We start from the raw sequence: 26,958 nt of genomic DNA, 5'->3' as shown, positions 1-26,958 counted from the left end.
TTAAGACGGAGGAAGTATAGAATGTGGTAGGAAATTTAGTATATTTTAAGACGGAGGGAGTATGATGGAACACCTGTGGTTATGTGAGAACAAAAATTAAACGTTGTTATGTTATACATGACGTTTTCTGAAATTTGCTCTTCTATCAAAGTTTCTTCTCTCTCATGTCTTATGTTATATCCTGAAACTACAGCAAGACCTTCTCTGACTAGGTTTAGGGCAAAGAACCAAGCGAACAACAATTTATCTTAAAGTTTTTCTACCAAATGAGGTTACCATGATTCACTTAACTGCAACATAATATTCATCTCTTGATTTGGGGAACAAAAAAAAAGTAGGTATGATTAGGATCAATCGACAAGCAACCGTACTATTACTACTTTATGTAATGTTGGTCACACGGTTTGAATAACACTTGACACCAACTCAACTTTACATTTGTATCGCGATAAATGTGCAGCAGAAATCAAGCCAAAGAGTCAATAATGCACTTGATTTCACCGACACAATCTCACGTCTCCAAACTATTATATAGCAGAGCTATACCGACAGTAGGATAGTAGTTACTTTCAGTGCTTGGTGCAGTCAAACCCTTGACAAACAGACACCCATACGATTATTACAAGAAGCAAAAGAATTCCAAGAACCACCAATTTGATTTTCATGTTCTGCAACCATGTCTTCCTACGAATTTTCACTCCCTTCTTTTTGAATTCCTGGGCCTGAATTACATAAAAGAAATGGACATTGATTATGTATATGCCATAGGATCTATGCAAAGCAGCAAATAGAACAGACGGCTTGAGTACCTGACTTTGTAGATCGGAAGTCTTATCTTGAAGTTCACTCAGTTTTTCTCCACGACCCAAAGTCTGAAAATACCACAAAGAAGCATAAATGAACAGACTGTAATAATGGATGAAGATAGCTTAATTCAAGGCATCACCAAAACTGCTAAACCGTTGATGATTCCACAATGTTCCCTTTTCTTAAATTAAAAAAAAAAAAGAACGCGACATTTCTATTTGTTACATTCCAGGTCTTGCGTTCAGATAGAACCAAGCAAAACAAAATTCTTAATATGTAAAGCACACAGCTTGAGCAATTAATATAAGATTATAAAAGGGTAAATATCAGCTTTGGCAGATGGCACCTTGCTATCCTGATGTCCAGATCTCCAACACTTGAAACTAAAGCAAGTGTAATAGCTATCATAATGTTGTGTGTTGTCTTGTACTCTTGCTATCCAACTAGCATGAAACTGTACCATAAATTACTTTTCTTTTGGCTGGTAAATCATGAGCAAGTGTACCTCAAAGAAACGGAACGAGCATGCTTCAGTTTGTCCAAGAGAGGATGCAAAGTTGCAAACATAATACTACTTACATGACCTTTTTAAAGAGGAAGCCCATTAAGATTAACTCGGTAAAAAACAGAGGGCAACCAACTGCAAATGTGGACCACACCTAGCACAATTTAATTTGCATTCACTCCAATAGTTCAACTGTAGTATGACTGCATGAAAAGTTTGAATTTGATCTTTTTACTGAAGATAAATGTACTTTTTGTCAGAGATGATGTCTTCTGTATTAATAACACTCACATAGCGATAGCGCTGAGTAATCTAAACCAGAAGCAATTCAACATATAATTGTGTTAGGAATTCATGGTTTACCAATCAAATTTATGAACAAAACAACACAAAGCCACAAGCATCATATGCTCTTCGAGTACAAAGACGAGGGGAAGGAATGAAGTATACCTTCTCTATGTTTTCTAACATGATATTTTTAACTTCAGAAACTTGGGCTTGCACTTTCAATGTCTTCTCTATTTCTTCTGAATGATCAAGAACATACTGCATGTGCTGCTTTATAACTGGTCTGCAGTAAGAATGCTAAATTTTCAGCACAAAAGCAAAATTACATTCTCTGTAATTTTCTGAAGTACTTATAACAGACATACCCGTATTCTTTATTCAGACTTTTTGCAAGAGCTGTATCAGCTTTACCACCTCCATATCTCTTCATGAAGTCATCTTTCAACCTTTCTAGAAAAGCCACCGAGACATTCTTTGGGACAGATTCCTTTGCAACTACACAATAGGCTGCAAAATGTGCATAGGAAAAGGTGTTAGTGTTACCATGACTATGTCAACATCTGGATATTATACTATGTAGACATAACAGTACAAAGTTCAGTATAAAATGGCCCATGCAAGACTATGGACAAACATGGTTGATAATTGAGAAGTAAACCTTTTGTGGCAATAGGATGATGGCATTTTATTTGTTAATGTGAGAATAAAAAGGGCTCCTCACATCCATGAGACCATCATATCAAGGAAGAAGGACATCATGATGGTGGTAACTGGTAACCAAGAGAGCAGTATTGCAACAGCAGGGTTAGTGTCTCATGGTCTGGTTTATGAGAGGCAAGTTAGTTAATTCCTTGTACTAATACAGAGGCCCATGAGTGGGCTGGCCCAATATTGTTGAATGTCGATCTAATGTCGACCCAGAGACATGCAGACAATCCAACGGCTCAGGAAAAAAAGGACGACATGGCGCAACGTGGTGTAAGCTTTATAGCAATAAGTCTTCTAGTGGGTACCAACTATATAGGAAGAAGGGATATCCCTCTAAGCCAGCACAATCGAAGAGAAAATTGCCCACATTACATTGAAATCAATATCATTCCATCCCACTAATTCGAGGCATTTATCCACATCCCTATTACTAATTGCTGCTGCTATTTTTCATATGCACCCTTTTCTCGGTAATTAATCTGCAAACATGATTCCGTCTATACCACAATACAGTAAACGTTGGATTCTATCTCCTTCTGGAGCATGGTAGCATACTTAACATTGCTTCCTAAATTTGTTAATCTAGAAATGCCTTTTTATTTTCTTCTCGTATAGTTTCGTTTCGATCCGGCATGTCTGCAACCTTAATAAAGATTTTGATTGAATTTACCGCAGCGGATTAATCGTATGCATGCCCAGCTATGATCTACAACTGGTTTAGATGCAGCAGCTATGAGGATCAAAACTTTATACCCCCTAAAACATTCTTAGCAACAGCTAAAGAACTCACTGAAAGAACACTACTACTAGTAGTGGTGATCAAACCGCGACAGATCAAAAGGCATTGGCCGACACGTCGCGCCGCAATGTCTCACCGTAGCCGCGGTGGAGGAGGAAGTTGAAGGTGTGCCCGTCGCACGCGTAGCTGAACCGCGCCGGCGCGCCACCGCCGGAGCCGCCGCCGCCCGAGGCGGGGAGCCGCTGCAGGCACTGCGCCGCGAGCGCCGGGAAGTTGCCGGTGAACTCGGTGTACTCCGCCAGCACCGCCGTGCCGCGCGCCACGAACGCGTAGATCAGCCACTCCGCCTTCCCGCCGCCGCCATCGCCGCCGCCTTCCCCCTTCTTCCCCGGCGGCGACGCCATGAGGTTGGGATCGCGCTGGGAGGCGGATCTCGGGGATGCTGGGATTGGGGATTGGGAGGGATCGAGGAGGAGGATTCCGTGGTTTCTTGGTGCGGGGGGAGAGTATCGAGGGAGAGTTGTTGAGTGAGGAGTGCGCTGGACTGGACTGGACTGGAGTAGCAGCAGGAGGGGAGCGGAGTGTGGGTGTACAGAGGCCGCCTTTTCTGGTTGCTTTTCTTCTCTCGTCCTGTTGTTTAGTTGATGTGATTGTACTGGATACTGATTGCTTCACCTTTTTCTCCTCTTGTGGGTTTGGGTTTGGGTTTGTGATTTTTGATTTTTGTTTTGATGTTTCTGGAGGGAACTTATCTGGAAGTAGTCATATACAGGAGTATTTGAATTATAAATTGGGATATAATTTATAGGATTGAATTAATCGGTAAGGCTTACCTTTGTTCGAAAGTAATATTTTCGATGCGTATAGACCCTAATCAACTGCGTAGGCTGCGACTGGACCATACTTTTGTTATAGTTCATTGAATGCTACTTACCTATTGCACGGTTGTAATTGTGATCGTAGTCGCAGTACAGATAACCGATAAGACAGATAGTTATACTGGTGTTTTAAATCCTCAAAAAATAGTGGTATTTGGATCACTCTCATGCTTTAATCTTATTCATCCATATGTCATGTGCTTTTATAATCCACTTATTATAGTTATTGCAATTTGCTAATAAAGCTCAATATGTATTAAACAATGTCACTTAAAAAAGTAATATCCATTGGACCCCTCTCATGTTTCATACATCCATATGTCATATATAATTCCAATTCCAAATCAACTACCACACAGCTCAAAATATAGATTTGCAAATACAACTTTTATAGATTTGTTTTCTTCGAGTTTTCTTCGATGTATTTCTAAACTTCCTGCTACCATGCATGGCGTATCAACTAGTTTTATACATGTTTATGCTATTATTAAGCAACCTACTATAAAAACATTAAACATGAGTTATTATTTACCATGCTCAAAATACAAAAATATGAGAAGATGACACTTAAGTTGTTCCAAAAAAATATCTAATATTAAGAACCATCGCTCCTTCTTGCACATGAGTTGCGGCGTTGATCTAGTACGCAATTCGCTCAAGCACATCTACTGACATTCTCAAGTCCGAGTTATGCCACCAACTGCCAGCCTCTCATACTTGAGATTCGGTGCATGTTTACTACACTTGAGTACCAACCCACGCTTCGGTTACCCTACGCCTTAGGTCCACTGTTGATCATCCTGTATATAAACTCTATTATTGGCTTCCCTAGCTCTTTTGACAAAATATTTGTGCTTTGACTCCATTATCACCCTTTCTATGCCAATGCCCGAGATCTTCTAGTAGTCTCCTTGAGTCACACTCCTCGATTGATTTTTATGAAGTGGTTAGGAACACTGGACTGGTGCTACAGGTTAGGCGCATTCTTGGCAGCAGAGCTTGGTCAGAGTATTAAATATAGAAAAAAAACCATGCAAATTGCGAGACGAATCTTTTAAACCTAATTTCGCCATGATTTGACAATGTGATGCTACAGTAAACATTTGCTAATGGCGGATTAATTAGGCTTAATAAATTCGTCTCGTAATTTTCAAGCAGAATATTTAATTTATTTTTTTATTAGATTATGTTTAATATTTTAAATATATGTTCGTATATCCGATGTTACAAGTAAACCTAAATTTTTTTTTTTTTGCCAAAAAACACAAAGCTAAGCCAAACGCAAAGCCCGGGATTACCTTTTTCCCCACTACCCAAACCCGGCTAGGGTTTTACCACACTCTCTCCCCATGGCGGCGGCGGCGCTGCGGACGCCGGCGACTCGCCGCCCGCTCCTCGCCCCCTTGAGCATCCTACGTACGCCCACGCCTCGCCACCTCTCCTCTAGCTCCCCACCCTCTCAACCCCCGAGCTCCCCCGCCGGCGAGCTGCTCCGCCTCCTCTCCGCCGCCCCCACCTGGACCCCCGACCTCGCCCGCGCCGTCTCCTCCACCTTCTCCGCCTCCCCCACCGCCGACGTCGTCATCTCCGTCCTCCGCTCCATCAGGAACCCATCCCTCGCCGCCCCGTTCTTCCTCCTCGCCTCCTCCTCCTCCGCCTCGGCCCCGCACCCCCTCCCCGCCGACGCCTACCACGCCGTCCTCCCGTTCCTCCACCACGACCTCGCCGCCCTCGAGAAGGTCCTCGAGGAGATGGCCGTCCTCGGGTACGGCCTCCCCAACCAGGCCTGCGCCCACCTCGCCGCCGCGCTCGTCCGCGCCCGCCGCCTCGACGACGCCGTCCTCGCCGTCGCCGTCATGCGGCGGCTCAAGTTCCGCCCGGCGTTCTCGGCGTACACGGTGCTGATCGGCGCGCTGGCCGAGGCGCGGCGGCCCGAGCGCGCGCTGGAGCTGCTGAGACAGATGCAGGAGGTCGGGTACGAGGTCGGGGTGCATCTGTTCACCACGCTGGTGCGGGCGCTGGCGCGGGAGGGCCAAGTCGCCGACGCTCTTGCGCTGGTGGATGAGGTGAAGGGGAGCTGCCTGGAGCCGGACATTGTCTTGTACAACGTGTGCATCGACTGTTTCGGGAAGGCCGGCAATGTGGACATGGCATGGAAGTTCTTCCATGAGCTGAAGGCGCAGGGTCTGAAGCCGGATGATGTGTCGTACACGAGCATGATTTGGGTGCTCTGCAAGGCGGGAAGGTTAGGTGAGGCGGAGGAGCTGTTTGCGCAGATGGAGGCCGAAAGATCTGTGCCTTGCGCATACGCGTATAACACTATGATCATGGGATATGGATCTGCTGGGCGGTTTGAGGATGCATATAAGTTGCTTGAAAGGTTGAGGGAGAGAGGTTGTATTCCATCTGTTGTGTCATTTAATTCGATTCTCACTTGCCTTGGTAAGAAGAGGAAGGTTGATGAGGCTCTAAGCTTGTTTGAGGTCATGAAGAAGGATGCAGAGCCGAATTCCTCAACATATAACATCATCATAGATATGCTTTGCTTGGGTGGGAGGGTTGAGGAGGCGTATAGGATACTTGATGAGATGGAGCATGCTAGTTTGTTTCCGAACTTGTTGACTGTGAATATAATGGTGGATAGGCTGTGCAAGGCAAGGAAGCTTGAGGAGGCCTATAAGATATTTGAAAGCGCAAGCCAGAGAGGTTGCAATCCTGATTGTGTGACATACTGTTCACTTATTGATGGTTTAGGAAAGAAAGGGCAGGTTGACGAGGCCTATAGGCTATTTGAGAAAATGCTGGATGCAGGGCACAATGCTAATCCTGTTGTATACACCTCCTTGATTAGGAATTTCTTCATTCATGGAAGGAAAGAAGATGGGCACAAAATCTTCAAAGAGTTGATCCGTCGAGGGTGCAAGCCTGATCTAACCCTTCTCAATACTTATATGGATTGTGTTTTCAAGGCAGGTGAGGTTGAAAAGGGAAGAATGATTTTTGAGGACATCAGGAGTTATGGGTTTCTTCCTGATGTCCGAAGTTATTCCATTCTGATTCATGGTCTCACAAAAGCTGGCCAGGCTAGAGAAACATCAAACATTTTTCATGCCATGAAGCAGCAAGGTTTTGCTCTTGATGCTCGTGCTTATAATGCTGTTGTCGATGGGTTTTGCAAATCTGGGAAGGTGCACAAAGCCTATGAAATTCTTGAGGAGATGAAGGAAAAATGTGTACAACCTACAGTTGCTACATATGGAGCAATTGTTGATGGTCTTGCAAAGATTGATAGGTTGGACGAGGCTTACATGCTTTTTGAGGAAGCAAAGTCGAAAGGTATAGAATTGAATGTTGTTCTGTACAGCTCTCTCATAGATGGCTTTGGGAAGGTTGGTAGGATAGATGAAGCTTATTTAATTTTAGAAGAAATGATGAAGAAGGGTTTGACTCCAAATGTGTACACATGGAATAGCCTCTTGGATGCTTTAGTGAAAGCTGAAGAAATAAATGAGGCGCTTGTCTGTTTCCAGTCAATGAAGGAAATGAAATGCCCACCAAACACTTATACATACAGCATTCTTATAAACGGCCTTTGCCGTGTACAGAAGTACAATAAAGCTTTTGTGTTCTGGCAAGATATGCAGAAACAGGGCTTGGTCCCTAATGTGGTCACTTACACAACCATGATCTCGGGGCTTGCAAAGGTAGGAAACATAACGGATGCTTACAGCCTCTTTGAGAGGTTTAAGGCCAATGGTGGAATTCCTGACGCTGCAAGTTTCAATGCTCTTATAGAGGGAATGAGCAATGCAAATAGAGCGATGGAGGCATATCAGGTATTTGAAGAAACTCGTTTGCGGGGCTGCAGAATTAATATAAAGTCATGCATTAGTCTTTTAGATGCTTTAAACAAATCTGAATGTCTAGAGCAAGCTGCTATTGTAGGTGCAGTTTTGAGGGAGATTGCCAAGTCCCAACATGCTTCGAGATCCTTGTAGTATTGAGGGTACTTGAGTTTTTCTTTAGGGTGTGCCTCGGAGAAACAGGTCTTTGATTTGATCGATCCTGTTTCAGTGATTGCAATTCCATGCTTGACTGCTGTTCTGCTGTTTGGAAAGAGAACATTGTTCTGCGTTTTCGTTGATGTTGATAAGGATCGAATTCTCAGAACTTAAAGATGACAAGAATTATGATTTCGTTCAAATCTGCTCCATTACTGTTGGATAGCATCAAAACTGTCAACTGCATGATTAGTGCATATAAATGAACTTATGGACAAAGAATTCATAGTTCAGTGTGCTTGACTTGCAAGTTGGACCAAGCTCCTCTGCAGACCACGGTTTATCAGGTATGCTGCATCTTGCTGTGGATAAATGATTATTGACTAGGTCATTGATTTTGGTTCTCAAAGTTCTTGCATTACTCCGTTTTGACACATTCATTTATTTTTTAAAAAAGTTTAGCTCTAGGAAACAGAATCGCTGCAGAAGTTTTAATTTTGATATCCTATTCACTTTGTATTTCTTTGAATTGTAATTATCAATTATTCTGTAGTTATCTCAGTGCCTTTTTTGAAGCTTGTCAAATTTACATGCAATGTTCAATCAATCTCCACCTGGAATGATGAAAGTTAGCCAAAGCATATTGTGGTGTGCTCCTCTAGACATCATATATATTGGTTGCCCTGGTGCAAATTTCCTTTTTGGCCAAGCACAAGATGAGATGACTAGAGTTGAAGCTTGCATCAATGGTGATAAAATTTGAGATTGGTAACTTGCTGACCAGAAATTCCGTGGAGCCTAAGATGAATTGCTGCCATACTTTCTTCTTGTCTTTATAATTAATCTATACATACAAGCATGTTTGATTTATGAGGCATGGGGGATCAAATGTGCACTACGCATTTTTTATTGAGATCATGCTTGCTGCTGCTCCAAATGACTGCAGCTCAGTTCTAGCTCATGCTCTTGGAACTTTCTTGTTCCTGATGAGGGCTAAGTGATCTTCTAGCCACTTGAATTGGTTTTTATTCTGAAGTTATCTGAGGGCATTCACCCTTCTGACTCAGAGTTGAGTTACCTACCTTATTCAGTCATTTGGTTTGATTTTGATATAGAAAGTCTAGTACTATTCATATGCCTGCATCTCTAGTTGAAAATAATATGGTCAAATGGAAATTTCATCTCAACATTTATCTTACTTACATTTCTTTCCAGGCGGGTTGGCTTGATACGACGATGAGGCTGGACTGCTTGATATTCTCCTGAACTTCCATTTTATTATTGGATTAGGCCACCTGTGGATCTTTCAATGGAATTAAAATGGTAGCCTGGCTACGCATGGTAAACCAGAGCTCCTGCTCGAGTTCTCCCCTGTTTGGTCGATTTGGATCAAATTTGTCCTTCAATAGGTTCCTTTTAAGAGATTTCCCTTCCACAAGGGTATGTGTATACTTTTTGTTGTGTATATTGCAGATACCAATATATTTCAAATTTCACGAGAGAATGTGGAATATACAGGAGGAAACAAATAATAATGGGTTTTAATCCATAGTCATGTTATTCATTTTTTTTTCACCCTTGTACTTCTGATAAAAAGTTCTTGTACTTATGATAAAAAGTTGTGTATGTGGTGAGAATTTTGGTATAAGAAAATAAAAGATAAGCACTCTTCTACTTCTGATCTGATAGCCCTAATGTGTATGGTGCAAATTTTGGTACAAGAAACAAAAAAAATTTCCGTTGCCGGGACTCGAACCCGGGTCTCTCGGGTGAGAGCCGATTATCCTAACCAGCTACAAGTAGATTACAACGGAATATTGATCATGAACAAAAGCATCATATTATAGTTGCATATTTTATTTTTTGGTAAATAATTTGTGTAAATTTTTTTATATATAGCGGCAACGATTTGCTTGAGAGTATTTGTTTAGTTAGAGGGATATATTCATGGATGGGATATGACAATTTAACTTTTGAGTGTGGTTGGCGAGCAAGGGTAGATGAGGGAATATTCTATGAAGATATCGGGTGCATCCGGTCAAATTGGTTAATCTTATCGTTATTAATTGATTAGTGATAATTAATGCATCTGTGTTAGTTAGTAATTAAATTATAAAACAATGTTAATTAGATATAATTAGTTTATTTATTATCAATCAGTATAATTTACGATAAGATTAGTGATAATTTACATATGTAATTATTACTTAATAGTTTATTGTTTTCATTGCTCATCCATCTAACATTTTAACCAAACGAAAAACTGAATGACCATATCCACTTAATCAATCAAATAAACTATGCCACCATATCCTTAAAGTATGGATGGTTATATCCTATTCAACCTTAACCATGAATTAAAAACACACAATGGATACACATAATCAGTTTCTTAAAGCGGAGGAGATGAGGCTGTACGTGAGATGGTGAGGGAGACGAATCAAGGGAAGGTGCAGCGCTCCACGCGATGGATTGTAGGAATAGGATGGGGTGACCCAACGAGGGACAGGGGCCACGGGGCTAGGGTGGTACATCAAGGGTGTCCGAGACCACCTTGCTCCAATTTCTTCGCTAGGTAGTAGCACGAAACACTCGAGGGACTGGGAGCCCCATTGCAGCATCTTCTCGTTTTAGTAAGGGTAGACTATCAAGTCCTAACCTAGAAATGTGAGCACTCAAGGGACGGGTAGTTTCCGAGTCTCAATGACTTTGTGTCCAGGACTCTGCACATATTTAAACAGAAAAAGTACTGTATCATGGGATGCCGTTGACAAGCATGATACTTTGAAAGTTTACCACTATTCTACCCAAGGCCTCTTAGGTGACTTAGGGCATTTGACGCATGTAGGAGCTCAGGTAGCTTGTGGTCCCGAGGTGTTGGCGGTGCTTGGGACTGGGGGCTGACCAGTCTGAGTGCACACAACTCGTTACCAAGGCCTAGGCTCTCCTGATTATCCCTCAAAGGGGCTCGAAAGGATTACCTGATACCCTTGGAACTCGGTGACGCTCAGGGCCTACCCATCGACTGAACACGCGCCAGCTGGCACTTGAGCGCCAAGTTATCTTGAACTCCCAAACATCCTATCCCATCATCACCTGATTGTGCCTGGAGGAACAGGATGAATTTTCGGTTCATGTAGTGAAAGATGCTAGCGAGTAGGTGAACAAGGCCATGAAATTTTTTGAGAAAAATGTATGGGTAATTGCACATGTTTAATATATACAACGGTGGGAGCCTTAGGCAACTTGAAAAGGTGAACTAGTTGTCCCAAGCAAAAGTTCTTACATGTAAACTTACTTACGGGTAAAACTTTCGTAGATGTTCGATATTCTAGGCGTTCGAGAGCGGGCGTCCCATCTTCCGTGGCCAACCGTACCACACCTGTTTGGGAGATCGCGATCACACTGAAGGGGCTCTCCAACATGGGGGAGAGTTTATCCCTTCTAGAGCATGGGAGAATGTGATGGAGTACAAGATCCCCAACCTTTAGTGATCGGGACCATACATAACACTGATGGTACTGCCTTAGGTTTTGCAGGTATCTAGCGGCTCTGAAGTGTGGTCCGACGTCAATGTTTCTCAAGGTATTTAATGTTACCATGCCTCAACCATTCATGGTCACCCTCGGAGTAGAAGATCAAAGGGGGAGGAACCACGTCGGCTCTGTAACACGAGGAAGAAAGGAGTTTCACTAGTTGCTCGACTCGAGGTAATCCTGTTGGCCAAAACATAGCTGGGAGTTCATCAATCCACCAAGTGCAATACTTCGTGAGTTCATTATAGGTTTTTTTTAGATAATGGATCTCGGTCATTCTGAGGATACTCCTGGCCTCTACACCACGACAGTGCACACAGCCAACAAACTCCAACACACTTAAAATAAGAGAAAAAAAACCAGCGTGCAAGATCAAGGCCCTACAACCCAAAAACTAGGTCGCCACCCATATGCCGGGGTAAAAAAAATCCTTGACCACTTGCTCCAAATGTAGACAAGCCGAAGTGACAAAGTCCTGCAAATTGGGTTTCTGGAGAATAACCCATGATCGGAGCCAATGTGTAATCAATAAAATAACCTGCAATGGAGAAAAAACAATTTTTCTATCAAAAACCACATCAATCCTTGAGAGCCAAATTGCCTAGCAAGTTATTGCCGCTCCTAGTAAGACTAAAGGTCTAAACTCTTTGGTATGTTGTAAAACCCATTGCCCAAACATATGGGGCACGTTCCTAGGCGAACAAATATTTGAAGCAATCTGGATTGGAGACCAAACCGACCGTGCTAGCCGACATTAAAAAAATAAATGTTTTATTGTTTCTTCTTTGTGACAAAAACAACAGATCTTACTCCCTTTCTATTTCCGCTTAGTCAGGTTATTTTTTGTTAGGGAGAATTGTATATTTGCCACTACTTTCACTCCTTTAACTCGAAATAACCATTATAAAATCACGAATTACAAATATACCACCAAAAGCAGTGTGCGTGGATTCCATATGCCATCACCGTTCCATTCCGTATGAGTAAGATGACAAAATTAATTGATGTAATTAAATTAAAAAACAAGGCAACGCGATAAGACCATATTGCCCTTGCCAGATTCGACCTTATCCGTGTTCTTCCCCAACTCTACCGCATCAGAACTCCTCCTCTCCTCTCGCACGACGAACCCTAAACCCCAAATCCTCTCATCCCTTCTCTCAAATCAGGAGCAAATCAACCAAAAATCGGTAGCTTTGAAGTATTAGATGCCAATGGAAGAGGTGCAGATGGATTTCGGCGAGTAGAGCAAGGCAAGCAACAGCTTGGGGCGACGGCTGCAGCGGGCGGCATCAGGTTACGGTGCTTGCGGCGGCTTGGGGCGGCACCTGCAGCGGGCGGCGTCAGGCTACGGCGCGGCTACCACGCTTGCGGTGGCTCCGTCGAGCGGCGTCAAGTTGCGGCGCGCGGCCGCGGCACGTGGCTGCAGCGGGTGTCGGCGTCGACGGTAGGCTGCAGCGTCAGCTGCTTCAAGCGGCATGGTGGCTACTGTGGGCAGTAGTAGCAGGACCACCATGGAAAGGTATATAATCTATACTTATGCTTGTGACCTGCTTGTTCTATCTATCGTGTAGGGATGTTACCAACAATATATGTGTGTGTTTTGAGGAATTCTTTTTGAATATTTTTAATCCTTGTTCAACTGGTTCAAGAGTCCGAATTTGCTGGTTTGCTATGCAACCTTAGCATGTGCATAGCTAACCATATCTTGCTTGCGTATCTTCAGGATATAATCAAGCATTAGCAATATCTCTTTGTGTGAATATGTTGTGCATTGTAATTAAACAACGGCCTCTCTACCTTAGGTGCTGATTTGAATTAATAGATAGTGAGTTTAATAAATTAATCATCAAACAATGGTAGCATGAAGTAATATAAGAAAGTAGCCATATGTTTACAACCTTGTTAAAAGTAGTTTAAGCTGGATATGTTTAGTACTTTACAGTAAGGTAGATGTAAGAATATTTGTCTCTAACATGCTTTGTCAATGTAACAACCACACAAACTAATTTTAAATGATGTCTCAAATTAATGTATAGGAAGATACTAGTACTATTAAATGGTTGTATAATTAAACCCCATGACTTATAGATTATTTAAATAATAAAGTTAGCCTTATAATTAGGTAAATCAAACATGAATACAGATAGATGAGTCTTTAATTTATTTATGAGGAATAGGTACAGAATTGTTATGATAGAACCACCCAAATAAGGTTGAGTCGGTTAGCATCCAATAATTACTCAAAGAGTAAAATCACTTGTCAACCCACTTAAATCACATATACTGTACAATCCATTTAAAATCATATGATATTTCTGTTAGATAGGTCTTCCATGCATTAGTTATTCAGTCCCTGTATATTTAGATGTAGGTTTTCATCTATTCCTCGTTGAGCTGCTAGAATATTTCTCCATTGTTTTGCTTATCCTGTAGGAATGACCAAGGCTTCTTGACAGCCATTATTAAGGTTGAGTCTTATTTTACCACATCGCTTTTGGGTCAAAGGACATATGTTAAGGGAAACAATGTCAAAATTTCTATCGAAAGGGATAGGTATTCGATGCTTGCGCTAGTTGACGATGTAGGGGAAAATTTTAACTGGGGGCCAAATCAATACATCGGCTTTTGGAAATTGGGTGATGTGTCAACTCAGAGTAAAGTAGAGATAACCACAGATTCACAATTGCTAGATTGGTTGGATAAGGGTAATCAGCACGGGGTTGTCAATATTCATGCCATTGTCAATGATTTTGGTGGTCCATTGCAAGTTGAACCTTCACCAACTAAAAGAAGGTGCCACCCATCTGTGAGGTATTCTATTCCATGTACTCCACCACTATTTACTGACCTATTGGTTGATGCTACGCCACTAACACTGCCTGAGAGTTACAACCATCTTGAGAACTCCATCCAACCAGTACCATCCACCCAAAATGAGAGCACCACCCATCCGGAGAGCACTTCACATCCTGATGATGAAGCCACATCCCCTATTAAAAAGAGTGCAAAGAAGGTTGTAAAAAAGTGTGCAAAGAGGAGGAGCCAAGACGATGACGATGATGAAGAGGTTTGGGATGATGAGAAGGAAGAGAACGAAGAGGAGGAGCCCCAGCTATGCCCAAATTGTGACCCACTAGAGGTTGATAGTGATAGCAGCTATGATAGTGATGCAGCAGCCTCCTCTGACTCTGAATATGATTGTGATGATCTTGATGACCAAATACATGATGACGATGACAATGACTCTGACCTTGAGCATGTGTTTGCATATGATTTTGATAACCCATGTATTGATGAAGGAGAGGTGTTCGCAGATACTACTACTTGCAAGGAAGCTGTTACACACCATGCTATAATCCATGACTATTCTTTTGAAACTGAGAAAAAGGACAAGCAGAGTGTTGTCGAAATGACAACTGCATACGTCGAAAGACGTGGGCTAATCAGCGATTTATTCTATCAAATGGCTATGGAAGGATTATGGCTATATATGCATCTATCTAAATAGCACGGTTACATACCAGAGGTTCTGTTGTTAGATGGATTTGGGATCAAGCAATTAATCGCAGGGAACCATTTGTATTATTATTTTATTGATGGAGGCTTTGCTTTAATTATGAAAATATTTTACTTGTCACAATAAATTAGAAAAGGTTAATAATTATCCATGCTTTGTATGTTAGAATTGTTTAGGTTAATCATATTATGGTTACAGATTATCCCTTAATGAACAATCCTAACTTACAGTTGAACTATAATTATATGAGGTCAAGATTTATAACTAGTATTATCCACCATACATGTTTGTCATATACTCCTTGGTTTAATATATGCTAAAGGTAGGTTATTGTTATTAAAGGGGGTGGCTATCAATCTAGGAAAGTGGATGAGTTTAGAGACAAGGAATTTTATACAGGTTCAGGCCTTCTTATTTAAGAAGTAATACCCTACTCCTGTCCGGGGATGATTCCGCCGAGTGTATTATTGATTGTATAAACTGGAAAAAAGATCCCGCCCCAAGAGGCACACGGACCCCTCCTTATATAGGGGAAGAGGTCCGCTTTACAAAATACAGTCCATATCCTAACGGAATATGGGATTACAGATAAAATACAATCGTAACCGAGTAGGATCCCGGGTATTTCCTTGACACACAAGTTTATAATCTAACCCGAGTTCTCATAAAGATATTCTATCTATATTCAGTACCCTGTATCCAGCTGGAATATAACTGCCATGTAGATATGGGGTATCCATAATCTCCACAGTAGCCCCCGAGACCTTTGCAGTCGCCGAAAATAGCCATCTCAGAATAAAAAACAATAATCCGAGTGCTTCAACTCTTCCTGCTTTAGCCTGCCGAGTACTAGAATCCAAGACTGTAAAGGGCGAAAATAAAACATGGTGCATCGAGTAGATGCACCTAATTAGGTGTAGCTCCCGACTATGTGGTTAGTTAAAAAAAACTAAACATATAGTCAAGAACCGAGTGGTTTTAAAACCAAACATTATATAGCAAAGCACGCATGGTATTCAGTAAAACACCCAGCCGACTGCTTTTTAGCTTTAATATATCGAGAATAAAAATATGAAAAGGCCCGAGTGACAAACACTCAAAAGGTCCAGAAATAGGCATATTTGATAGGAATCTGAGTAAGAAACTCTTAAAATGATCCACCAAACATGACAAAAATCATGGTAATCAACAAGTCTAATAGCCTAAGCTATGACTCTCATCATAACCAAATTAAGCATATAACATGCTAAGAGAATGACTCTTAATAAATTAGTCATCTCGAATCAACCCAAACAGCTTTAGCAGCCTAATAAGGCTTACAAAAAATAGTATAACACCTTCCTGTCAGGCACCTTTTGTTTGCATCGTGTTAATTCCAAAGAATTATCAAACCGCATTAAAAAGGATTTTAACAGCATTGGGCCACATCATTGTGAGCACAAATTGCCAAAGCAAAAAGTGCCTAAGTCCCTAGGGATCACAACGGGCCACGCTGAAAATAAAATTGGGCTGAAGTACTATGTTTAGGCCCAAGCCCATTAGTACTCCCGATACCCTAATAATACCAAAATAAAACGTCTCTTCGTCTTCCCCGCCGAGACTCTCGCCATTTTCCCCATTCTCTGCTATAGTACAAAACTGCGCCGGCAAAACTAGGGTTCATCAATCCGCTCCAATCCACCCTCAAAAACTTCACGAAATTTCTCCCCGCGTCCACCGCTCCAATTCCCCATCCCCTTCCAGCCATATCTCGGACCGAATTAAACCATCCAGTTCACATTCATGGCGGAAGAAAGAGAAAGCTTCGAGAGTTAGTGGGTGCCCTCCGATTTGACGGAAGATAATCTGAAGGAGATGGTGGCGCACGGCGTTCTTCCGGTGAAGGAGATCATCGGGTGGCGACCGGCATTCGGCGAAGCATTCCCGACCCCCGATACACATGAAGTCGTGGTATTTGCTCATTTCTTCTATGGCGGTTTCTCCCTTCCAACCTCAAGATTTTTTCGGGGAATCCTGAGTTTCTATGGAATCAGCCTGCATCATCTGAACCCAAACTCCATAGTGCATATTGCCAATTTTATTCATGCCTGCGAAGCTTTTCTGGGCATTAGGCCTCATTTTGCCTTGTTCCGCCGCATTTTCTTCCTTAAGCCTCAGCCAAACAAGAGCAAACCATGTGTTGTTGGGGGCGTTGGTTTCCAACTTCGGGGAACACTAAGTCAAAAATACTTCTCCATGCCCTTTAAGACCTCAAACAAAGGCTGGCACGCAAATTGGTTTTATGTTCAAAACCCTGAACTAGCTCTCCCCGAGTACTCTTGTATTCCTCCAGTTTATCGGGATACTTGGAACTCACTGCCAATGGGAGATGAAGCTGTGCAAGCAGTGGAACTGATGGAGAGGATGATAAAGCTAAAAGAACAAGGCCTCCAAGGAGAACAGATCACCCGGCACTTTATCAAGTGTCGGTTAGCTCCAATCAAAGAGAGATCTCGCACAGCCTTTGAATTTGACGGCAAGCACGACCCAAACCGTGAAGATCCAGATTCTCTTGACTTCAAGGTCATGAAGGAAAGGATGTATAAAATCTTCTCAAATGCTATCGTCGTCAGCTATTCACACTTGTTGCCAGTCGTACCGTTCAATGCATTCAATCCTCCTCCACCGGTATTCCAACCTTCCTCAAAAACATGATTTCGTCTCTTGTTAAATTGCTTGACGTTTATGCTCAGGAGTTCGCATTGATGAAGTCAGATCCTCCAATCGCCCAGCACCAATCACCTCGCCGCCAAACTGGTCAGGGAAGCGGAGGACCAAGAATTCGGTCTGAAACCCAACCAAGTGCTTCTGATCCAGCCGGCCAGTCAGATTCTCGCAAGAGGAAGCTGGTTCTAAGTGACGACGAAGGCGATGATACCGGAAAGCTCAGAAATAAAGGAGCGGCCGGAAGACCTCCGAAGCCAACTAATCCGAAGAAGAAAACCTCCAGTCGTCCTGTACTAAAAATCAGAAAGTCTTCCAGGTACAAATCATTTAACAACCTTCCTTGTATTAAGATTCTCCTATCATGAAAACAACACTGATGGCAAAACTTGTAGGAAACCATTGACATGATTATGCATGAAAAACGTGTATTATTATTAAAAATTTTTTTACCCGTTGCAACGCACGGGCATTTTTGCTAGTCTATTAAGTATATAAAACATAAAGCTAAATCAGGTAAGATCGGCTGAAACCCCGATACTATCCTAATCGACAACCAAAGAAGCAGGCTAGAGATTGAGGTTATAATCATGACTTATGAGGTCAAACATAACCGATACAACCATAAGTATGAAAATAAATACAATATCTAGACAATCAAGCTGTTGAATGTTTCATAGGGTGGTGGATACCCTATATAATCTAAGTCAACGTTGGTATTTAACCTAATCGGCTGCCTTCCAGTGATAGATATTAGCCGATTGAGAGTTAAATAACAATATTGCCAGAGATTATATAGGATATATGATAACTCGACGATTTACATAAACAGGATTAGAATGTCATAAAGATGGAAGCACTAATCCTGAGAACGCAAGCGCCATAACAAGCTTTACCTCTAGTTGAAGATTGAAACTGATGCAGTTCAACCCGAAAGCTAGAACTCGTCGAAAGTAAAAGGGTGGCGATGCGCCGAGATTGTATTGAACGATTGTTATTTGATTACATGGGTTCGGGTCATATTTATACCCGAGATACAAAATATTTCCTTGTCAGACACGACTCTTATCTCTAACAAACTCTAATATACCATAAGTCTTTGCGGCAGACTTTTGCCCAAACTTATCTCTAAGGAGTTTACATAAAATATCCTAATTAATAGATACGATTACCTTTTCGGGACCCAATCCATGCGTGGCAATCCATATGAAGCACATTAACTCAACCCGACAACGTGTACCGAGTTACATTGTCGGAATTGGCTCAATCGGCTACCTTGTCCGACTCGAACTCTGCCGATCCTGATCGTAGCCGATTCGGACTTCGGCCGATTCTTGCTCTATTTCCGGAACGATCTATCTCTTGGATTCCGCTTCGATTTTATCTTCATCTCCGATACTTAAATTACTAAATTTGGTTGTTAACACGTTCCAAGTAGCGACGGCGCTAGGTGGGGCTCCACGCCTCCACTTCTCCTCGACAGGGTCGGAAGACGCGGACGACGGTTGCGCTGAGTGGAGCCACGGACGACGACGCCATCGAGCTGTGGATCTCGAGAGGCTCCTCTTCCTCTCCGTCGCCTCCCTCACCATCTCCGGATTGACTTCCGCGGCGTGACCTCTCCCTCTCCGTCGACTCCTTCTCCCCCGTTTATCTTCCTCACTATCAGCGCCCACGCAACGGCGGCAATCTCGTTGAGCGCGGATCTAACCGGAGAGGTGGTCCAGGCGGCGTTGTCTCCAAGCCCACGTAAGCTGTGGCGGCAGCCTCGGCGGTGGCGGAGAAGTCGGAGGAGAGGAGTTGTAGCTTTGGATCGGTCGCACCCGCTTTCCGAGGCTCGTTTCCTTGCTTTTTCTGACAAAGCTAGCTGAAGAAGGAGTGCCCTTGTTTGGACGCGCGGGCTTCTGGTGGGGAGCGCCAGCTACAGACGTGGCACCTAATCTCCAATGTGTCACACATAGCTAGGCAGGAGCAATGTGAATGGTACTGCGGCTTAGGGATGTCAGTTAAACTCAAAGACATAATAAACATATGGGACGGCAAGTGGACTTATTTCGTGAAATGGGCCAAAAGGTTAGGCAAGCTGTGCGGGTGGGCCTAGCCCATGTGCACCCTCTTCTACTTCTAGGAGGAGAGGAGTAGTTGCTTGCTCATGTCATGTTGCGTTGCGTTGCGGGAGGAAGAAGGGAATCTGATTGCTTCCTTCTTCCTTCTTCGATTCAGAATCACTTTGTTTCTTCTTTCTTCTTCTATCTATCTATCTACCTGTGGAGACGAGAGGAGAGGAAATCTATGGCGTCTCCTCCTTCGCCCTCCGCATCACGCGCAGTCGCAGTCGAGAGATCACCGGGGTTCGGCTTGGAGCCCTCCTCCTCCTCCTCCTCGTCGTCGTCGGCCCCCTCAAGGTAATCTCTATCCCCATCCTAATTTTGGACCCCAACCCTCGCCCCCGCCCCCGCCCCCGCCCCCGCCCGCCAAGGAAATTTAATTTTATTTTCTTATTATATCTCTCTCTCTCAGCTAGCTTTGCCCCAAGTAACCACTAACTCTTTTCAATCTCACTGTTTCTTCTTTCCTACTAGTTCCGCACAAACTTCAACTTCTCTAGCTCTACCTCCTCAGATTTCTGCCCAATTCATTCAAAAGAATTGCATTATGTAAACAAGAATTGCTAGTACCCATCGTAACGTTGGATTTTCTATCTAGGTTTACCCGTGCCTGGCATCATATTCATGGGGGGAGACACCCTGGACATACACTAATCTCTGCAACTCTTAATCTAACACCCCACTCGCATTCTGCACTACAACTGAACCCATCACAACACTAAGCTCAGGTTGCATGCTTAAACCCTGCTCCTGTCTTCTGTGCTTCATAAGTGCTCTTCATCCCCTTTCTAATTAAGGAAAACATCACTAAGAGGATCACCCTTGTCATTTCCGCTCAAAAATATTTTTCTTTTCTTTTTTTTTTCAACAAAAAAAAACACTACTTCAATCCTCCACTGTACCACATACCACCCAACAATTCTGGTCGATTTTGTTTTGAGCCTATCTCCATTTTCTGTAAAAGCATATGTCCTTATATCCTTTTAAGCACTTCTCAACCTTTTGTTTCTTTTTGTCTTTTCAGGAATGAGCTGCTGACTATGGTGAAAAAACATTCCCATTTGATTGGGTGGACAGTTGTTGATGCTGAAGATGATGCATCAGACGTGGGAATGGATGATCGATTCTGGCATGAAATGCTTGATCTTTTCTTCGTGCGTGGTAGGGTTTCAAAGAGGAGGGAAGAGGATGACCTCGTCTTTTTTGTTAATAATAATATGGTAAACTTCCAATCCTTCTCAGTTCCCCTTATTTTAGCTTACAGTGTTATCTTGTATGCTAACTGAGGCTCAATGCTGGTGCAGAAAATGCATGGCCATGGGTTCAACGATAACATGGAAGATCCACCTCCTTTTTTTGTGAGAAGATGGGCTCCTATGGTAAATTAACCAAGACTATCTTCGTCAATTTCGATCATATTAATAAATGCATGCTTCCCTTTTTGGTAGTAGCTTCAAGGAAACTTTTCATATGACATACTCTTTCCTTCCATTTTAGAATTTTTTTCTGTAATTTCCTGTTGAGTTATTCACTTTAAAACTGTATCAAGATGAACTGCATCAACTATTACATATTTTTTCGCTCATGTTTTTTTCCCCTATCTATAGCATTTATTATTCCTTGCACTAGCACTAGTAAGTTTTGTAGTGTATTTATGGTTGCCACGATTTGATAGACTTGAATATGGTAAATTGACTTCCATAAGCTAGTGTTTGGTTCATAACATACTTTCTACAGAAAAGAAGTCTCTGATAATACATACTAACTCTTGGTTTTTTATTTGTTCTCCTTTGTTTTATGTGGAGCAGCTTGAAAAGATCAGCAATATAAATTCAGCTGGAGTTGATTGGGAGCGTTCATTCTATTTGAATTTAATTGCTCACACATCATACACTGTTACAGTTGCAATATGCAGGTACGTTTCTGCCAGTTCTGTCAAGATATTGCAAGTTTTTATCTAGTATTTATACTGAATGATTGGCATGCTGTTATTTATGTCAACAATGAAAAGTTTTTGGCATGCTGTTATTTATGTCAACAATGAAAAGTTTATTTGGTGATGCACATCCTCTTGCTGGTCCCAATCTGTCAGAGTAAAACGTTACCTGTACTTTTGGTCTAAGTTCTTATCCTTCCTTCACTGTAATGCAACACAGTTGCCACATGTTGTCTGTACTTGGTGTATGCTTCTATTTTCTGTTTCTTGTAGCAGCTGAGAACTGGTCTAGGTTAGTTCATTAACTCGCAACAAGTTAGATTGATGTACTGTATCTTTCAATATTACTTTGGACTTCGGCCTGGCATCACAGGGAGGGAGAAGGGGGGGGGGGGGTGGTGGTTCTCACAGATGTTTGGGTTCCAACCAATAACTATTGTTGTGCAACCTGAGCCTGAGAGCTCTTGTTGTATCATCTTTACCTCCTTAGTTGATATATCTGGCAAAGTTAGTTTCTTACAATCTGCTCTACAGTGTCAGGGATCTTCGCAGCCGTGTAGAGAAAAGCAAACCATTATCACCAGTTTATAAGGTACTGTACAAGTAAGCATTTCACGGCACTCCATCATTTACCAGTGAATCTTATTACATAGGTGCACAGACTTGTGTTGTGTAAGGTTGAGCTTTGTGTAATGACTACTTAGAATTCACTATGATTAATAGTTTCAGAACATTCCACAATTTCTGCTGTTCAATGACTGTAGGAAGTTTCATTATATCATGGATGCTTGTGGAAAATTGGATTTTCTTATAACTGACTTTATCCAGTTATATCATGATGTCTTAGACTTGTTAATAGAACTACAAAATTAATATAAGTTTCAAGCCTAACATCTTAGAGGTCTATATCCCAAAATGTTGTAGTTTGAAACTAGTCGTTATTGCTTTATTTTCTGTCGATCTGGACAGCAATTGCAGAACACTTTTAAACCAGACCTGGTCACATGGCCATTTTGCTGGTTTTCCTGTAGGAACACTGTTCGATGATGGCAACATTTTAATTTTTTCAACAAATTGATTTGGAAAACTGACAGTTATTTGAGTTGTTTACAAGCTAATATAACCTAATATTTTTTCTTATGCGTATTATAGCCCAACAGTAGGCCTGGTCACTTGATTCCTTCCTACAGTTAGAAGGCAAAGGGGTTTCAGTTCAAATCTCCATGTTAACAATTCCTTTAAATTTTGTTTTTTGCCTGTTTTGGGGCTAAACAATCCAGATTGTGAACAAGACTGGAACATGCTTCTGTTGAGGCACTTCTCAGTGTGTTTAAGATCATTTCTAAAGTGTACAACTAAGGTTTCTTTTCTTCCTATTCTTGGGTCGAAATGAGCCTGACTAGCTGTCCATTTTATTTAACTTCGACTTCTATATTTCATTGTTGCAATACTAGTTACCCTAGCTAAAGTTTAACATGTTTTCGGTATTAAGTAATTATGTCTTAAACTCATTGTCTTATTAAAACAGGTCACAAAAACTGTGTATGCATCCCCAAGCCGTGTAAATTTTCATCTTGATCGAAGAAAGGTACTTTTTCCTGGCATTTTCAGTCTCTCTTTTGAAAGAGATGATGTTTCAGTAAAAATTCCTGTATCTTTGGACAGGCTGTGGAAACTGTACCTGCATATCCCAATATTTGTTTCTCAGTTGATGACTTCGATGATACTTTTGATGCTGTTGTAAGTTCCCATTTCTCAGTATTCTAGCATATTGTTCATATGGATGTATCTATGATATTGCATCGCTTTTGTCATTATAGAATGAAAGTGACCATCTAAATTTGAGCAGGTTTTGTCAGACCCCGAACATTGCTATTGTGTGATTCTCAATGCACATGATGGGGCAGCTTTTCCTGAAGACACTGAATCGAAGAATGCCAGCTCAAATCTACTAAACACTGGGAGCAACCAAGAAAAACCACCAAAGGTCCTCTGCCCTCAAATCTACCAAAACTCTCTCTCTCTCAGAATTCAGCACTTAGTAAATTCTCCCTGTGTCTCAAACTATAGGAGCATTCTGATTGTCCCAAATTATTTCGCCACCTACTCCCTCATCTCAACCAATCAAAATCCTCTCTTATTTAATTTGTTCACTTACATTACATCATCTCAACCACAACTATCCTCCATTTAATTCTATGTATTTCCTTAATACCTGTGCAACACTCTAAAGGTGGCTATATTTTGGGACGTAGGGAGTATATTCTTTATCACTGTTGCAATTAAAGATCAGAAGTTTTAATCTGTTTTTGAAAGACTTATGTATAGTTAATCTGCAGTAATTTCTTGTTTTAATTAGTAATTGAATGTCAAATCCATCTTATCTGTGAAACTGTGATCATGTATTTAAAACCGTAAGATATACTTCCTCCGTTTCACAATGTAAGTCATTCTAGCATTTTCCACATTCAAATTGATGTTAATGAATCTAGATATATATATATGTTTAGATTCATTAACATCAATATGAATGTGGAAAATGCTAGAATGACTTACATTGTGAAACGGAGGGAGTATCTGAGCCCCATCGTTTGGCCTAAACAGCCAAAGAATAAGCCAAAATTTGAATTTTTGAACTTGATTTTGAAGTTGATTTTGAGATGCTTTTAACATAATTTTTGTTAGTGTTGGCTTTTAAGTCGCTACGAACAAATCTATAAAAGTTTTACTTATAAATTAATTTTTATTTTCTAATAAGCCATTTTGGCTTATTAGGCAAAATGGGCAACCGATGGGAGCCTCTTGTAGTTGAACTTTTGTTGTTGACAACCGGGAAATTATTGTGTTCACACTCACAACAATTTGAGAGTTCAGACCCCATACTATCAGTGTCACAGTAAGTAATATTCATTTTGCACCTCAACCTTTTCTGCTGCTATAGATATATAATAATTTTTAAAGTAGATACGTCCTGGTTTTCTTCCTACTGGCATCACTCTTGCTTAAAACATAGTTACACTTTAGCAGATATCCGCTTCTGTAACACAACTGTATGAAGTATATCATAGTTCATTTCTCACCTACATTGCGCTTACTGTGATTATTGCAGAGAACACTCTTCTCAGGCTACGTTAGCTACCAAAATGTTCGAGAAGCCTACAATGGTGAGTCCATCCATCTATTTATCTCCAAGGAAACTATTGTTCAGATGGTCTTATAAAGTACTTATGTCCTTTCAACTTTATCTGCCTGGAAACTATTGTCATGTTCGAGAAACCTATTAAGTATTTATCTTTCTGTCATTTTTTTCTTCCAAAGCTAAACTCAATAGAATCATGTGTTTTTTATGACACTGCTTTTAACTGCATCAACACTTTGCTCAACTAGAGGATTTCCTTTTTAAAAAATATAAATTAGTAGGTACCTACCATTTCATTCCTTCTAGGTTTACATTTCCTGATATGTACTCTGTTATAGCTGGCAGATCACAATTTGGGAGCTTACTCTCACTCGGGCATGACCAAACTAAACTTGATAAACTTTATATGAGGGGCCCTGAAGGACGTGGGGAAGTTGAAGTAGCTGTTTCTGGAATTGCAGGTCAGTTATGTTTAGCCTAAGTAGCGATTTACTGCGTGGGTTGACTCTGGAATATGTTTCACAAGCTTCAAGTTATCTCGCTGTTACATGCATTTACTGTAATGAGTAGGATTTGGGGCTCAGATAAAATCGTGATGCACATCTGACTATGGTAAACTACTCTCATATCTTTATTACTGTTGATTGTTCTACCAGTGGCCACTTTTTGTTGCAATGCGTTTGCATTTAGCATTTGCTATGTTAAATGATACAATATTAAAGTGCTTACAAATATCCTTTCTGTACAACCCCCCAACATGCACATTCATGTCTTGGATTACCGTAGCTGTGATGATGCAAGTTGTTGATCCGTCAAACTCTGACATGGAAATGATTGTCTTTTATTAGATCAGAGCCATGAGAGATCAAAGAAAGATCCAGGAGATAGCTTTCGAGTCTTTGTTCATAGGGCAGCTTCTGCTGCATCAAAGCTGGCAAAGCATGCCTACGAGGCTGCATCTACCAACAAACGATTTGATCATGAGCTTCTGCCTCTGAAATGTTGCTTGATGTCGGTATCTCTTCCTTGGGACTACATTGCACATGACCTGCTACACAAGGTGAAAACCATCACTACTTGCAAATGATATGATTGTTTTGATGTCTAAAATTATTTTTTTGAACTGAAATGTCTAAAATTGTTGATAACTATTTTCATTTTCCTGCTTATTTTTTAGTCACAGATTACCGAGTATTGGCTGTTGTCAAACAATATAGTCCACGTGTAAAGTTGTTGATAACTAGTTTCATTTTCTTGGTTATTTTTATTTGTCGCAATTATCGTCTATGTGCTTTGATGAAATTAATTTGGTTACGTTAGTCCATACATCTAGAGGATGTTTTCATGGACATCCTTCATTTTCATGGTTCCATGTGTGGAATAAATGTAGACCTTCAAAACATAAGTTATATTGGCTGAATAATAAGTGGGCTAGTTTCTCAATTTTGAATGCAATCCACTTGACAGAATAGTTCAAGTTGAGTATATCTAGCTTACAATATGATCACGCTATGTAACAGGAAACCCCTCCGCTGGACCTATGAGAGACTGCGAATTCCCATTGTGCACCAGAAAGAATGATATATGTGCATGATTGTGGGAAAGTTTGTGTCCCTTGGGCTCGATATAGTGTAAGAAAACAGTGAGCAGAGAAGCAGTGCTGCGATGTACATGTGTACTTTAAACAGACTAAAACTTGTAGAATTTTCATGTGTGTTTGTACAATGTTGAAAGTAGGCGATGAAATAATGTAAATATATATTTTTTTGGTTGTCATGAGGAAGACTCTTCACTGTTGCTATTTTGTTCTGTTTTGCGCTCGCGTACATGCAAAGACGCGAATGCAGGTACTGTTAACCCAGCAAGCTGTCTGTCTATCTTCAACTGCATCATAGTTTTTTTTATTATTCTCCGGTCGGTTGTCTCATCTTGTACCGATAGTGATAGCTACAAGCCAAATTTGCTTTGAACTGGAGAGCCTTGAATATTTTTCATCCTAGTGACTGGGGTGCATGTTGCAAGATGCAGTTTAGAATAGTGCACCGATACAGCATGACCATGGACATGAAAGAGTTGATGCAGAATTGCAG

At 41.3% G+C, this 26,958-nt stretch overlaps 3 protein-coding genes and 2 non-coding genes across 22 annotated transcripts; 3 read left to right on the top strand and 2 right to left on the bottom strand.

Moving 5' to 3' along the window:
• Window positions 1-344: 344 nt before the first annotated feature.
• On the bottom strand, window positions 345-3,638 carry LOC4342836 (vesicle-associated membrane protein 724). The gene is made up of 5 exons (XM_015789851.3): window positions 3,184-3,638; window positions 1,966-2,107; window positions 1,763-1,883; window positions 810-872; window positions 345-722 (listed from the first exon to the last, which is right to left on the bottom strand). The coding sequence occupies exons 1-5, from the start codon at window positions 3,449-3,451 to the stop codon at window positions 570-572; spliced, it is 747 nt and encodes a 248-aa protein (XP_015645337.1). The 5' UTR covers window positions 3,452-3,638; the 3' UTR covers window positions 345-569.
• Window positions 3,639-5,215: 1,577 nt separating this feature from the next.
• On the top strand, window positions 5,216-9,604 carry LOC4342835 (pentatricopeptide repeat-containing protein At3g06920). Of its 9 annotated transcripts, none has more exons than XM_066312559.1 (3): window positions 5,216-8,273; window positions 8,503-8,994; window positions 9,142-9,604. In XM_066312559.1, the coding sequence occupies exon 1, from the start codon at window positions 5,275-5,277 to the stop codon at window positions 7,921-7,923; it is 2,649 nt and encodes an 882-aa protein (XP_066168656.1). In that variant the 5' UTR covers window positions 5,216-5,274; the 3' UTR covers window positions 7,924-8,273; window positions 8,503-8,994; window positions 9,142-9,604. The 9 variants fall into 9 exon arrangements, with proteins under 9 accessions (XP_066168656.1, XP_066168655.1, XP_015647727.1 ...); XM_066312558.1 differs by having other exon boundaries at window positions 8,489-8,994; XM_015792241.3 differs by having other exon boundaries at window positions 8,480-8,994.
• Window positions 8,541-8,711, top strand: LOC112939745 (small nucleolar RNA snoR127). Its single transcript, XR_003243617.1, has one exon. It is a non-coding gene; the product is annotated as a small nucleolar RNA snoR127 (small nucleolar RNA).
• A 57-nt stretch (window positions 9,605-9,661) lies between the features above and the next one.
• Window positions 9,662-9,740, bottom strand: TRNAE-CUC (transfer RNA glutamic acid (anticodon CUC)). Its single transcript has one exon. It is a non-coding gene; the product is annotated as a tRNA-Glu (tRNA).
• A 2,791-nt stretch (window positions 9,741-12,531) lies between these two features.
• LOC4342832 (uncharacterized) lies at window positions 12,532-26,669 on the top strand. 10 transcript variants are annotated; one of them, XM_015791856.3, is made up of 13 exons: window positions 12,532-12,984; window positions 17,715-18,004; window positions 20,818-21,013; window positions 21,098-21,172; window positions 21,602-21,708; window positions 22,264-22,321; window positions 23,258-23,317; window positions 23,395-23,469; window positions 23,579-23,716; window positions 24,839-24,893; window positions 25,207-25,329; window positions 25,717-25,928; window positions 26,389-26,669. In XM_015791856.3, the coding sequence occupies exons 2-13, from the start codon at window positions 17,727-17,729 to the stop codon at window positions 26,410-26,412; spliced, it is 1,401 nt and encodes a 466-aa protein (XP_015647342.1). In that variant the 5' UTR covers window positions 12,532-12,984; window positions 17,715-17,726; the 3' UTR covers window positions 26,413-26,669. The 10 variants fall into 10 exon arrangements, 7 of the variants coding, with proteins under 7 accessions (XP_015647342.1, XP_015647344.1, XP_015647345.1 ...); XM_066312570.1 differs by lacking the exon at window positions 12,532-12,984 and adding an exon at window positions 17,354-17,649 and having other exon boundaries at window positions 17,737-18,004; XM_015791858.3 differs by lacking the exon at window positions 17,715-18,004.
• Window positions 26,670-26,958: the final 289 nt, after the last annotated feature.

The sequence above is a fragment of the Oryza sativa genome, chromosome 7, assembly GCF_034140825.1.
Source record: "Oryza sativa Japonica Group chromosome 7, ASM3414082v1".
Lineage (NCBI taxonomy): Eukaryota > Viridiplantae > Streptophyta > Magnoliopsida > Poales > Poaceae > Oryza > Oryza sativa.
The sequence above is the reverse complement of the archived record's forward strand: the minus strand, read 5'-3'. Positions and strand labels throughout refer to the sequence as shown.

Bases quoted from the DNA above. Each gene is read 5' to 3' on its own strand.
- LOC4342836 (XM_015789851.3), bottom strand. From the start codon at position 3,451: ATGGCGTCGCCGCCGGGGAAGAAGGGGGAAGGCGGCGGCGATGGCGGC. The intron at 873-1,762 runs GTATACTTCATT...TGGTATTTTCAG, and splicing joins TGTTAGAAAACATAGAGAAG to ACTTTGGGTCGTGGAGAAAA. The intron at 723-809 runs GTACTCAAGCCG...TATGTAATTCAG, and splicing joins CTTCCGATCTACAAAGTCAG to GCCCAGGAATTCAAAAAGAA.
- LOC4342835 (XM_015792238.3), top strand. From the start codon at position 5,275: ATGGCGGCGGCGGCGCTGCGGACGCCGGCGACTCGCCGCCCGCTCCTC.
- LOC4342832 (XM_015791854.3), top strand. From the start codon at position 17,673: ATGATTTCGTCTCTTGTTAAATTGCTTGACGTTTATGCTCAGGAGTTC. The intron at 22,322-23,257 runs GTACTGTACAAG...TTATTAAAACAG, and splicing joins CATTATCACCAGTTTATAAG to GTCACAAAAACTGTGTATGC. The intron at 25,929-26,388 runs GTGAAAACCATC...GCTATGTAACAG, and splicing joins CACATGACCTGCTACACAAG to GAAACCCCTCCGCTGGACCT.